At 39.3% G+C, this 14036-nt stretch overlaps 1 protein-coding gene across 2 annotated transcripts in view; it reads right to left on the minus strand.

Moving 5' to 3' along the window:
- Positions 1-14036, minus strand: part of LOC103667003 (RNA exonuclease 1 homolog) — a 39029-nt gene that overhangs the window by 6387 nt on the left and 18606 nt on the right. For both annotated transcript variants that reach the window (XR_005835196.1, XM_040631489.1), the window contains exons 7-12: positions 11504-11563; positions 10185-10334; positions 8753-8866; positions 5869-5942; positions 5581-5688; positions 3794-3909 (exon numbers count right to left, since the gene is read on the minus strand). Coding sequence is in view for 1 of the 2 variants with exons in the window: in XM_040631489.1 (XP_040487423.1) it covers positions 3794-3909; positions 5581-5688; positions 5869-5942; positions 8753-8866; positions 10185-10334; positions 11504-11563 (622 nt within the window). In the remaining variant the exon portion in view is untranslated. The remainder of the gene's footprint in view (positions 1-3793; positions 3910-5580; positions 5689-5868; positions 5943-8752; positions 8867-10184; positions 10335-11503; positions 11564-14036) is intronic.

Genomic DNA, 14036 nt, shown 5'->3' on the forward strand with positions numbered 1-14036 from the left:
TATATATTGATATTATTGTCTTCTGTAAACAAAACATACAGCTCCACTTTTATTTAATGTAGTATAGAAAGTATTAGCTAGAGCAACGAGGCAGGAAAAAGAAATAAAAGGCATCCAAATTGGAAAGGAAGAAGTCTCAAACTGTCACTGTTTGCAGATGACATGATTTTACATATAGATAATCCAAAGATGCCACCAAAAAACTGTTAGAATAAATGAGTTCAGTAAATTTGTGGGGTCCAAAAATCAATATACAAAAGTCTATTGCATTATTTATATACTAATAATGAAATTTCACTAAAAATTAAGAAAATCCCATTTACAAGCATAAAATACCTAGGAATAAATTTAATCAAAGAGATAAAAGACATACACTGAAAACCAAGACACTGATAAAAGAAATTGAAGGGGACACCAGTAAATGTAAAAATATTCCATGCTCATGGATTGGAAGAACGCTGTTAATACTGCCATATCACCCAGAGCAGTCTACATATCTAATGCAACCCGTATCAAAATTCCAATGGCATTTTTCATAGAAATAGAACAATTGTAAAAATTTGTATGGACCCACAAAAGATCCTGAATAGCCAGAGCGGTCTTGATAAAGAACAACAAAGTTGGAGGCATCACACTTCCTGATGTCAAACAAAATCACAGAGCTCTGGTATTCAAAACAGTATGGTATTGGCATAAAGACAAATGCAGAGATCAATGGAACAGAATAGAGAGTCCAGAAATAAGCCCACACATATATGATCAATTAGGACAAAGAAAGAAAGAATACACCATGGAGAAAGGACAATCTCTTCAATAAGTGGTGTTGGGAAAACTGGACAGCCACAGGCAAAAGAATGAAAGTGGACTACTATCTTATACCATACTCAAAAATGAACTCAAAATGAATTAAAGACTTGATTGTAAGACCAGAAACCACAAAACTCCTAGAACAGGCAAAAAGCTCCTCAACATTGCTTTTAGTCATTTTTTGGGATCTGAATCCAAAGGCAATGGCAACAAAAGAAAAAAAAAGGGGGAGGGACTACCTTACACTAAAAAGCACAGTTAAAGATACCATCAACAAAATAACCCACGGAATGGGAGAAGGTATTTGCATATCACTTATCCAATGAGGGGTTAATATCCAAAGTATATATAGAACTTCTACAACTCAACAAAAAATCCCAAACAATCTGATTAAAAAATGGGCAGAGGATCTGAATAGACTTTTTGCAAAGATATACAGATGGCCAACAGACACATGAAAAGATGCTTGATACCACTCATCATCAGGGAAATGCAAATCAAAACCACAATGAGATACCACCTCACACCTGTTAGAATGGCTACTGTCAAAAAGAAATAACAAGTGTTGGTGAGGATGTGGAGCAAAGGGAAACTTCATGCACTGTTGGTGGTAATATAAATTGGTGCAGCCAATATACTGCCAGTATACAGTATATTATGGTACATAGCCATACACTATGAAAAACATGGAGCTTCCTCAAACAAGTAAAAACAGAACTACCATATGATCTGCTAACTATACTTCTGGGTATTTATCTGAAGAATATGAAAGCACTAATTTGAAAAGATGTATGTACTCCAGTGTTTATTGCAGCATTATTTTCAATGGCCAAGATATGGAAACAACCTAAGTATTCACTGATGGATGAATGGATAAGAAGATGCAGCATAATATCTACCAAGAAATATCACTTAGCTCTAAAGAAAAATGAAATCTTGCCATTTGTGACAACGTGGATGAACCTTGAGAGTATTAGGTTAAGTGAAATAAATCAGAGAAAAACAAATACCATATGACTTCACTTATATGTGGAATCTAAAAAACAAAATAAATGAACAAACAAAACTCATAGATACAGAGATCAGAATGGTGGTTTCCAGAGGGGAAGGCGGTTGGGGGTAGGAAAAAAATGGGTTAAGGAGACCAAGAGGTACAGATTTCCACTTGTAAGTCAAGGGGATGTAATGTACAGTGTGGGGACTATAATCATTAATACTATGCTGTAAATTTGCAAGTTGTTTAAAAAGTAAATCTTAAAAGTTCTCACAAGAAAGAAGTTTTTAAACTTTGTATGGTGACAGATGGTAACTAGTCTTACTGTGATCATTTCACATGCAAATGACAAATCATTATATTGTACACCTGACTGAGAATGTATGCCAATTATACTTGAATAGTTAAAAAAAAAAAAAGATACCTGGCTCCATTAACAAGCTTAGGGAATGTGATACATAGTTAATCAAATATTTGGATTAAGAGGAAATTATCATGGAGTACTTGGGCTTATTTTAAAACAGTTTTTAAAAATTCAAGGCACTGAATACATTTGAAGTTTTTTTGAGACTCAAAAATTACTTATAATGCGAGCACTTCAGTTATCATTTTGTCACTATGAATATCAATAATTGCCAAATATTTCCTGACTTGTTCCAAAAAGCAGTTAGAGAAGATTCCATTAAAACCATGAAAGAATAAGTACTGCTAGAAGTACAGTAACATTAAGTATATTACGATTTTGTCAATAAACACCAACAAAGCTGAAAAAAAACCCCAGTAAAATAGACAGGGCTATTCGAATATGGCAAAAACGAGCAGGAAAAAAAATCCAAAGACGTCATGAGAAAGATTAGTATACAAAATGTATTTTCCGATAACAGCAACCTTTACTGAGTTTTTATGCATAACCATTTTTATGAACTGTGAGGGAATTTGGGTTAAAAAATGCTTATTAGAAAGCTCTATAAATATTCTCAATATTTATCATCAAAACAACTTTTAATTTACATGACCACTTTGTTTTACTGTGTTCCAAAACTACGGACATATACACATTATATATGATACATATACTTCATATACAATATTATATATTACATATACTACACTATATTATACATAATATATAATGTAGTATAATAGAGTATATAGTATACATACTATATATGTATATGTATATACAAGTCATATTTTTATATATATAAACAAATCATATATAAACACATATGTAAATGAGTAATTTTCAGTACTATTGGAGAATGTGTTAAAAAATTGAATAAATACAGTCACATGAATAATAAACACTTCTTATTTTAAAGGGAAAATTGAGATCCGTGCCATTTTATATTTGAAGAAATATATAAATAGGTCATGTTATATGGCTTATAAGCCTTTAGGAAACCCAAATTCAATTGATCAGGATATCACTGGTGTTCTATAGAGGTTTTTTAAAAATTAAAGGTATATCTATATTGTAATTTCAAGTTAGCACTGACTTTGGGTCAGAAATATGTCATCTTTCAGTAATGATTCCCAGAATAGAATCTGCACTGAACCGTCACTTTGCATGCCATATCAAAGCTGTGTACACTCAGGGACATGTCTACAAGATCACAGAAATTTTCATCGAATGGGAATTTTTACCTAATGGAAATGGCTAATATGGTATTTTCAAAAGGAACTGATTAATGATGGAACAAACAATGAATAAGATAATTTATTCAATATTTTTGCCCCTCTAGCTCCTACCTACCACTCTAACATGTTAACACCATGAGGACTGAAGCCTTGTCTCTTATTTAGAATTGTAACCTGGGGTCTAACACAGTGTCTGTCTGCAAAATTTCAGCAAGGTACTCAATAAAATATGAATGTTTTTGAACAAATGAATGAATTAAAGGAAAACAGTAGTACTAAGCTAAAACTCACCTAAACTACATGTTGACTATTCTACATTCTCCAAAGCCAACCCTTCTATATAATGCATACCTGGTATTGTAGTCAATGACTTCTTCATCTGGTTTCACAAATGTATCATAGACCACCTGGAGGCTGGGATCAACCACGGTCACTTGAGTGAGTTCCAAACCTTTGGCAGTATAGCACTATAAAGGGGGACATATTAAACTTGCATAACATATTGAGTAAATATTTTAACATCTGAGATATCCTAAAAGAATATTTCTAACTAGAACATAAAATTTAATCATATTATTTAGATTTGCTAACAAAAGCCAGTCAGTGGATCTGACAGTCTTGTAGAAGATGTTCCAAGCTTTAATTTTATTAATGTTAGTATTTCTGCTAATAAAATAGTTCCATTTTCTTGGCCTAGTCTTTACAATTATTTTTACTAAACATCAGTGCTATCCTGTAGAGCATTCCATGATGACAAAATGTTTTATTTCTATGCTGTCTAATACGGCAGCCACTAGCCACACGTCTGAGGGGTGCCTGGGTGGCTCGGTCACTTAAGCATCTGACTCTTGATTTCGGCTCAGGTCATGATCTCAGGGTCGTGAGATCGAGCCCTGCCTTGGGCTCTGCACTGGGCTTGGAGTCTGCTTGAGGTTCTCCCTCCCCCTCTTCGTCTGCCCCTGCCCCGCTGGCATGTGTGCATGCTCTCTCGCTCTCTCAAAAAAAAAAAAAAATGAAATATGGCTAGTGTGACTGAGGAACTGAGTGTTACCTATTGGGTAGTGCAGTTATAGATCTTGGTGAATGTACAAGAGAAAATCTTTACCATAAATACATAAACATGGCATTGTAGAGGACAACCATGGGAACAATACTTGATTTCAAAGCCTGAAGCAGCCGTAATTGTTTCTAGTTAAAGACCTAAGCTTCAAACTTCTATATCCTAATTAAATTCTACAAATCTGCTCTCCAAATATACTATAGGGAATAAAAATTTTATGTTTTGGGAGAGACAACTATTCACATGATGCTTATTTTTTTTTTAAAGATTTTATTTATTTATTTGACAGAGATAGAGACAGCCAGCGAGAGAGGGAACACAAGCAGGGGGAGTGGGAGAGGAAGAAGCAGGCTCATAGCAGAGGAGCCTGATGTGGGGCTCGATCCCATAACGCCGGGATCACGCCCTGAGCCGAAGGCAGACACTTAACCGCTGTGCCACCCAGGCGCCCCACACATGATGTTTAACACGTCCAACGTACTTTCCCCTATTTTAGTATATCTGATTTTCACAGTAACCATGGAGTGATCATTAACCCCATACTTTACAGATGAGAGCATCCAGGAGACTTGCTTGGGGGTGACAGCGGGTAAGGGGTGGAGCTTCCCAGGTCACAGAATTCCAAGTTCTGTTTGTTCCCTATGTTTTTATATTGATTCTCATATGAAGAAAAATCCCTACAAATATTTTACTGTCTCTATAAACAATAGTTTCCAAAAAATTTATTCAAGTTTTTATGTTGATTCTGGGGATAATGGTACTAATTATATAACATTTTCCACCCATGTAATTTCAGCTAGTGGAGGAGTAGAACCACCATTGGTAATAGAAAAAGAAAAATTAATAAATAAAAAGAGGACCAAGCACCAATTCCCGGCTCTGTCCCTTACTAAGTGTAGGAATTCCTCCAAGTCGCCTCTCTTTAGCTTCCAGTGCTTCTGAAAATATGTGAACTACACTGCAGAGCTATGTGGGATGGAGATAGAGCCCAGCAAAATGCGGTCATACAGTGGAGAGTGCACCACAGTAACTCGCTGGTAATGACTCCAAGAAGGGGTAAGAGAAAACGCTGACATACCACCTCACAGTTCACAGCAAATACACCGGGATTACCGTCGGGCGGTGGGCACTTGACAAAAGTCTGCACGAAGCCCTCTGTGTTTTCTTTCTGGTCATGAACGTGAAGCTGGAATAAACATTGCCAATAAGCTACTGTATATTTCTGCCAGGGCAATTACACTCATAAAAATTTCCTCAATTAAAAATTAGCTAATGAGTTCTTTCAAATTCTTTCAAATGCTTCTTGATCTCGGGAGGCAATACCTCTGGTCCTGACACGAGCAGCAGTCTGGGTGACGAGCCCTACCTTGGCGACCTGACACCCGGCAGATCCAAGGACACCTTCACAACAGCTGTACCGTGTCTCTAAGCCACCGAGGACTGCAAACCAACAAAAAATAAAAATCAAAACAGGCAAGCTTGCAGAAGGGCTCACTCCCAGAGCATGTGTCTTACCTCACCCTCAGAGACCTTTAAGGACACTGTCGTGCACGTGATCTGATATTACCAGTCCACATAGTCCTACTTTTAGGTATTACATCACAAAAAGGAAAAATCAACTCCTAGAAGCAGAGTTGTTATGGGTTGCTCTTTGAAGGTGAATTACAATAGCCAATGTCCTAAACACCCTCCACCCCCTTTCCTTCCTCTTTCCCTCATTTTGCCCTGGTCCCTCAGCAATCCTGTGGCATTTTTTTTTTTTTTAAAGATTTTCTTTATGGAGAGAGAGGGTGAGAGCAGGCACATGAGAGTGGGGGGAGGGGCAGAGGTCAAGGGAGAAAGAATCTCAAGCTTACTGTGAGCTGAGTTGGGAGGCCCACCAGGGGCCCGATCCCAGGACCCTGAGATCATGACCAGAGTCAAAATCAACAGTCGGACACTTTGCCAACTGAGCCACCCAGGAACCCCTGGTATCACTTCTTTATTCTGCTTTGACTTTACCTCAACTGTCTTTTCAAACTTCCCTACTCCTTGACTTTCCCTCTCTAGTGGAGCCCTCTGGTTGAGGGCTCCAACTACCACCTTCTCCCTTCCTGTGACTGAGCTGTTGATCTGACCCAAGAAACATCACCCAGTTATGCAGACTGAGACCACAACACAGACGTCGCCTCCAGCCTCGGCTGGACCTGCCAAATCCTGACGCCCTCTCCTTCTGCATCTCTGACCAGGCAGTTTGCACATTTTCACAGCAATAATCCCAAGACTTCGTAACTCTTTTCTTATCCCACTCCCAAATTCCATCTCACCTGTTCCCTTGTCCACCTCAGCCCTTCTTCTCTCTGGCCTACGTAACATTCTCCCAACTGGTCCCTATTAAATCCTTCTGCCTCCAGTGGTTTCTGCAGCAGTTTTCCTATAACATGTGGTTCAGACTGATTTTCCTGAAGCACATGTTCATTATATCACTTTCCTCAAGTTGTTCCCCTGTACATTACTGATCAAGCACGACTTCCTCAGGCTGGCACTGGTCTCTTGCTTAACCAGCCTTACATTATTCATTCCAACTTGACATCCCACAGCTTTATCTTACTTTCTCTGGTGATGAGAGAGGCAGAGAACGAGTATTAACACAGCATCTATCATAATCCAGGACTTTGACATGTCAGCTCACTGAACTGCCACATAAAGTTCATTCTATGAAGGTGTAAACAAAAGTTCAGGGAGCTGAGGTAACCTGCCCGAGGTCTCAGAGCAAGTAGGTGGCAAAATATCCCCAAATCTCAGGTCTGCTGGGTCCAGAGTCCTTGTTCTGTTCATGACGCTGTATTGTCTGGTTAGCCCATCCAGTCTGCCTGCTACCCTTACTCTTCCTTCAGCGTCTTCCCTCCTTGTTCTTCTCCTTTTGGAATTGACAGCCCCTCCTCCCTGTGAAACTAAGCCCTCCATGCTCTAAACACTCAGGCCAAACCTGCCTGATTTATTCTTTATCCACGTATTTTTTCTGTCATTCAGTCACGCCCACTGTTCTTTTCTAGTTCCTTCTCCTTGCATTCTTCTTCATAGTATTTAGTACAATCTCATTCATATTCATGCCCATCTCTACATACATAATTCATGTGTCCACGCACCCACCCAAAGATTTATTGACAGTCCATATGCGTTTGGTACCACGCTAAGTGCTGGGGAGACAATGGGGAGACACAACAAGAATGGATGGTGGTCCCTCCCAAAGCTTACAGTCTTTCGGAGATGGCAGATAAATGACTAGATCATTATGAAATGTGGTTAAGAGCTATGAAAAGAAGAGGCAGGGTGCTGGGACAGAAGAGGGCAGACCTCATTCAGATGGTGGGGCTGGGACGAGTTAAGCAGAGGCACAGAGGTTAAGAAGGACCTAGCCACGGCAAAAGAAGAGAGAACAATAGGCAAGAAGGCTCTGGACAGGGGGCCAGTGGGCTGTGAAGGGAACAAGGGACAGGGTGGAAGATGGGGGCACAGGCCGAATCAGGCAGGGTCAGAAAAGTAACCAAAGGCTTTTCATCAAAGCAGGGCAGAGACAGGACTAGACATGTGATGTAAAAAGGTTGTTCTGGGAGCTTGGGGGTGAAAAATAGATTTGAGGGGGCTGGTAGGAGCAGCGAGACTGAGCAGGAAGATGGTGCAATGACTGGGGACAGAGATGGGGGTGACCTGGACCTGGGCAGGGGCAGGAGAGGTGGAGACAGCACAGGCTCGGGCTACGTTCCTGAGGGAGAGCAGAGGAGACATGCGTGCTGCTGAGATGAAAACGTGCTCAACAAGGAGACTAATTGATGGCACGTGGGTTTTCAGTTTGTGTAGGCAAAACACCCAGCTGAGTGGACCGCAGCAAATCCACCGTGTTGCCGGCAAGATGCGGGCTGGCGGGGGAAGGAATCAAGAGTTCATCTTCACTCAGCGCCACGGCAGGGCGGCAAAGAACGGGAGCTACCGGCAAAGAAACTGTTCTACCGCCGGCAGGTGCAAAGCCCGTGAAGTCCACGGAGCAGACCGCCCGGAGGACCTGCTGCTCTACTGTCACGGCCTGGGAGTTCCCGAGCCCGCGGGCCGCAAGGTAGGAAGTGGTGGTCAGAGGTTCAGACTTCAGGGGGTACCGTCTCTCTTCACGGGACTGCATTTATGCAGACAGCGAACGGAATACTTTCTTAGTTCTCTCAACAGCCCGGGCACTGGCTGGTGAACTCAGCGCAGCAGAGCTACCAACTACTTGCCTTTATGACGCAGCACGGGGCCGAAGTGGTAGTTACATTCTTCCACCCTGCTGTGCTTGCCTGCGGGCGTCACACCATATATTTTCCCACAACGACAACATATCTTCCTAGACGCTGAAACAGAGGAGGAAGGGAAATTATTCGTGAATCTACAGAGAGAAAAAAAAATGGATGGACGTGCAGGCAATGAACTACCCGTGCATTCTTGATCCTGCACGGATCACACACCCAGGGCTGACCCTGAAGTCACAGGAGATGTCACAGGGCTACTCAATGGAATATTTGCAGGTGACCTGTTCAGGCCACCAGGGCTCCCCCTCCTCAAACAGGCATCCCCTGCTTGCCCCCCGAGTCAGCCTAACACCAGGTAATTGTGATGTTAGCACCACAGTCTGACTGTAGCCAACGTGACGCATCCTCCATGTTAGTGCACAGGAGCTCCTGAAATAGGGGGCAGGTCTTCTTTATTGTTTTATCCCTTTTCGACATACAGTGACCTGTACGTATATTAAGCTGCTGAGCGTATATCTGACCTTTTCACTAGACCCATTTATGAATGTTTGTTTTTCATTACAAATCCTCACACTGGCTCTGATGATGATAGCAACTCTTGTCTGAATGTCTATGAGTTTCTGAGGCACGCGCTGTGCCAAGCACTTCACACGCATTCCTGGAACAGATTCTTGCAACAACCTGATGGGGTAGCTCGATTATCCAGAACTGGGAAAAACCAGGGCTGAGAGAGGTTAAACGACTTAATCACATCCAACCAGCAACCAAACCCGGATCTAGCTTGCTCCTTCAGAGCCCATGTTCTTAATGGGGTTAAGGGTTTAGGGAAAAAAAAAAAAAAAAAAGTAACACAAACGGTGAAGATAATCCTGAGAAAAATTCTAAAGTTACAAAAGATAAATATTTTCTAGTCACTGAAAAATATTCCTATAACTGCATTTCAAACTCTAATGGACCTAAGATTTGACAGTTGCAATATTAAGTATCCTGTATTTTCTTGTTTGGGGGAGTAGCAATGAATTTTAACTAACCATGCCTAGTAGTTAGAGAAGAATGTAGAATAATAATACCAGTTGTAAATCTTTTGATAAGAATTCCTAATGAAAGGATACAAAGTATTCAAAACATGACACTGCCTATGTGTATGAATAGTAGTTAGGAATAAGGACTCAAGAATCAGACTCCTTGTGTTCAAATCCTGGCTTTACCACTTATTTTCAGAGGGACCCTTGACAAGTCATTTGACCTGTGAACGGAGGTAATGCTAGTACTTACCTGAAATGATTAAAACTTCATAAAATAAATTATGAAAATCAAATGAACTACTTAAATCCTGGAAATGAAGTGGAAAGGGAAATAATCCTTTCAGTGTTCCAACCTTAGTAAGTAGCGGGGATCATTTTCGGTCCCATGTACTTACCGGCATTCACAAGAGCTTTCGCCATGCCCGAGGTTAGAAGAATACTTCCTGGTTTGTCAGGGTTGGGTTGGGGATAGTTATTTTCATGTAACTGTTCTTCTGTTAGAAGGTAGTCTTTCAGATGTCTGTAGAGAGTAATTCCTGTGAGTGCTAAGAAAAAAAAGAGAAAGGGGTGTTCAATAAAACTTAAATAGCGTGTTTTAAAGGAATGGTAAGGTTAGAATTTACTAACCCTTTCAGACAGGAAAAGCTAGGATGCTGACTAACACTAAGTAAGGGAGTGGCCTAAAAGAATCCAAGTCTCCGTATCTTATGACAAAAAGAAAATATACATATATTGCTCCCTGCGTCATCTGATGTCCTATACTCTGGATAAGAGAAGGGGTAGTAAGACACAGACCCGTAATAGTTAGTGCATATTAAGCATGCCAAAAACTATCCTAATGACTTTGATTTAAACTTTATATTGACCCAGAAGGGCAAACACATTGACCTCGTTCTTATAGACATGGGAAATGAGGCTCAGAGAAATGAATACACACGACCAAGGTTACACAGCCCAGGTGATACCCAAACTCAGACCCTCTGGTTCCAAATCATGCTTATTGATTCTTAAGAGTCACGGAGATAAGAAGAGTGCAAAAGCCTACAAGCAGGAAACATGGTGACTTTCCCACGGGCAAAATGCAGGAGTTCAAGGATCTCTTCCCAACATCATTAACCCTTAAATCCCCTCACTCTAATGGGGTCTTAAAATTTCTAATTTATTATTTACAACTGGCAGAATTCGCTAGACCACTTTTGGCAAACTCTTTTGTAAAAGGAAGATTTCTTCTGTGTGAAAAGTAATAGGAGATTCTAGAAGCACCTACTTTGTTTCAGATAAGTACTTGGAGGACAAGTACTACCATCTGGTTTTATGCAAAATACAACCAAATTCAAGTAACACCTTTTCTCTAGCTTCTTGCTACTGGGAGTTTGTTATAAATTCAGACTCTGAGGCTGTTCCTAGACCCGCTGAAGCAGAATGTACATTTTAACAAGATAGCCAGGTAATTACATGCACATTAAGTTAGAGAAGCATGACTCTAGCTGACTGAAAAATGTTGTCTTCCCCTTCCAGAAGAGGAGGTTGAGAATTCAAATGCTGCCTAAGTAGAGCCCATTCTTCCATCTATTTATACTACTTTTTAAAAAGGATATCAAGTATGCACAGTCTGCAGATGGTCCTTCATAAGCACAATAATTGCATTATGCTGCATTTAGTTCCCTTTTAAGGTGACACGGACTAGGGTCTGTCATCATCACACCAAGCTTACCACTTCTCTTTTCATTCTTTTTCAATCCAGTTGTTTTGTTGTTACTGCTTCCAGACACATCTAGAACATATAAGAACTTTTCTCCTGAGACCATAAATTATTTTTGTCTGCTTCATAAAAAAATATAGAACACAAGAAAGGTGTACAACATAGTCAAATTTTTATTTTTACCTTAAAACAAGCACCCAACAAGTGAGACCAAACATCTTCATAACCAATTCCAACTTGGGAAAAAACTTAAATTTCTTGAACTACTAAATAGGTCAGGACTTCATATCTTCTAAAGCTAATATATTTTGTATTTTGGCTAGAGTATGTCTAGATGTGAGTCAATGAGTTTTTATCGTCATTGACTATAATTAACAATCAGCAAATCATTTCTTTTTCCATTGCAAATATCCAAAATATGTACTTAGACTCCTATGTTCAACTTCTGTGTGCTACATTTAATATGAAAAGAAGGGGGGAAGATAGAATACCATAAAAATACTAACCTAAGAGACCTTGTATATTTTAATTTTTAAAATTTTTATTTTATTAAGTTTCTTAATTCCAGTATACTTAGCATACAGTGTTGTATCAGTTTCAGGTGTCCAATACAGTGATTCAACACTTGCATACATTACCCTGTGCTCATCTCAAGTGCCCTCCTTAGTCCCCATCATCTATTTCCCCCATCCTCCCCCCCACCTGCCTCTGGTAACCATCGGTTTGGTCTTTATTAGTTAAGAGTCTGTTCTTTGGTTTGTCTCTTTTTTTCCTTTGTTCATTTATTTTGTTTCTTAAATTCCACATACAAATGAAATCATATGTCCTGTGTCTATTTTTTACTTACTTTGCTTAGCATAGTGCACTCTAGATCCAACCCTGTTGTTGCAAACAGCCAAGATTTCATGCTTTTATATGGCTGAATAATATTCCATTGTGTGTATATATGTATGTGTACATATATGAATTATATATAATATAATGTATGTATATATCGTCTTTATCCATTCTTCTATTGATGGACACTTGGACTGCTTCCATAATTTGGCTATTGTAAATAATACTGCATTAAACATAAGTGTGCATATATTCTTTTGAATTAGTGTTTTCTTATGCTTTGGGTAAATACCCAGTAGTTCGATTACTGGGTCACAGGGTAATTCTATTTTTAATTTTTTGAGGAATCTCCATACTGTTTTCCACAGTGGCTGCACCAGTTTGCATTCCCACTGACAGTGCACGAGGGTTCCTTTTTCTCCACAACCTCACCAACACTTGTTTCTTGTGTTTTTGATTTTAGCCCTTCTAAAAGGTGTGAGGAGATATCTCGTTGTACTTTGATTTGTATTTCACTGATGAGTGATGTTGAGCATCTTTTCATGTGTCTGTTGGCTATCTGCATGCCTTCTTTTAAGAAATGTCTGTTCATGACACCTTGTATATTTTAATGCAGTTTAAGTCTACTTCAAGTGCTATATATTTTTTAAATGCCATAAAGAAATTAGAATAGCCTAAGCATAACACAAAACCCGAAAACCAAAAAGGAAAATACCTTCTATAATATTAAAAACTTCATAAATAAGGCTGAAGTACAAGTGACAGACTGAGGAAAGCATCCGCGGCACACTAACAGGAGATATGCAAAAAGCTGTTGCAGATGAATGGGCCAGTAATAAAAGGGGGCAAAAGGATGCAAAAGGGAATTTAAAAAGAGAAAGGAAAAGGAATGTCTTCATAGTAATAAAAAAAAAAAAAGACTACAATAACTTCATTTCTGGCATATAATTTCACTCTGAAAGAGGATAAATGATTAACTTTTGCAAGGTGCCAGGACAAACACATAAACTCCTACCTTATTAGTGGGGGATGTAAAGGGCAAACATTTTCTGGAAGCATTTGCAATATTTACTGATTTTAAACATGCAGGCCCTTACTGCTAGCTACTCTGTGCACAGGAATTTATGCACCTTTAAGGATATATCTGCTCTAGTACGAGGAAATGTCAGAGTTCACACTCCATTAATCACAGAACTTACAGTAGAAAAAACATGCAATCAACCTACATACTCAGATGTGTTACACATTCCACACAACGGAACATCAATACCATAGGTTCTATACAATCAACTATCATGTAGTCATTAAAAAGTATGATACAGCTCTGGATGTTCACACAGATTCTAGATTAACAGACTAGAGACTTCTATGATACCTTATTCAGTGAAAAAAGTTAGACTCTACATAAAATGACTGTATTCATTTAAACCATTAAAATATATATTTCTGTATTCATTATAGAAGGGTCTATATAGAAGATTTCAAAGAAGGTTGTCTGGCTGTATTTTTGTTTTTTTTTGTTTTGTCTTTTTAAGAGAAAGAGAGAGCATGAGTGGGGGAGGGGAGAAAGAGAGAGAGAATCTTAAGCAGGCTCCACACCCACGTGGAGCCTGACACAGGGCTCGATCTCATGACCCTGAGATCATGACCTGAGCTGAAATCAAGAGGTGGATGCTTAATTATCATATGGTTTCACTTATTTGTGGAA

The sequence above is a fragment of the Ursus maritimus genome, unplaced genomic scaffold (assembly GCF_017311325.1).
Source record: "Ursus maritimus isolate PB19 unplaced genomic scaffold, ASM1731132v1 scaffold_17, whole genome shotgun sequence".
Lineage (NCBI taxonomy): Eukaryota > Metazoa > Chordata > Mammalia > Carnivora > Ursidae > Ursus > Ursus maritimus.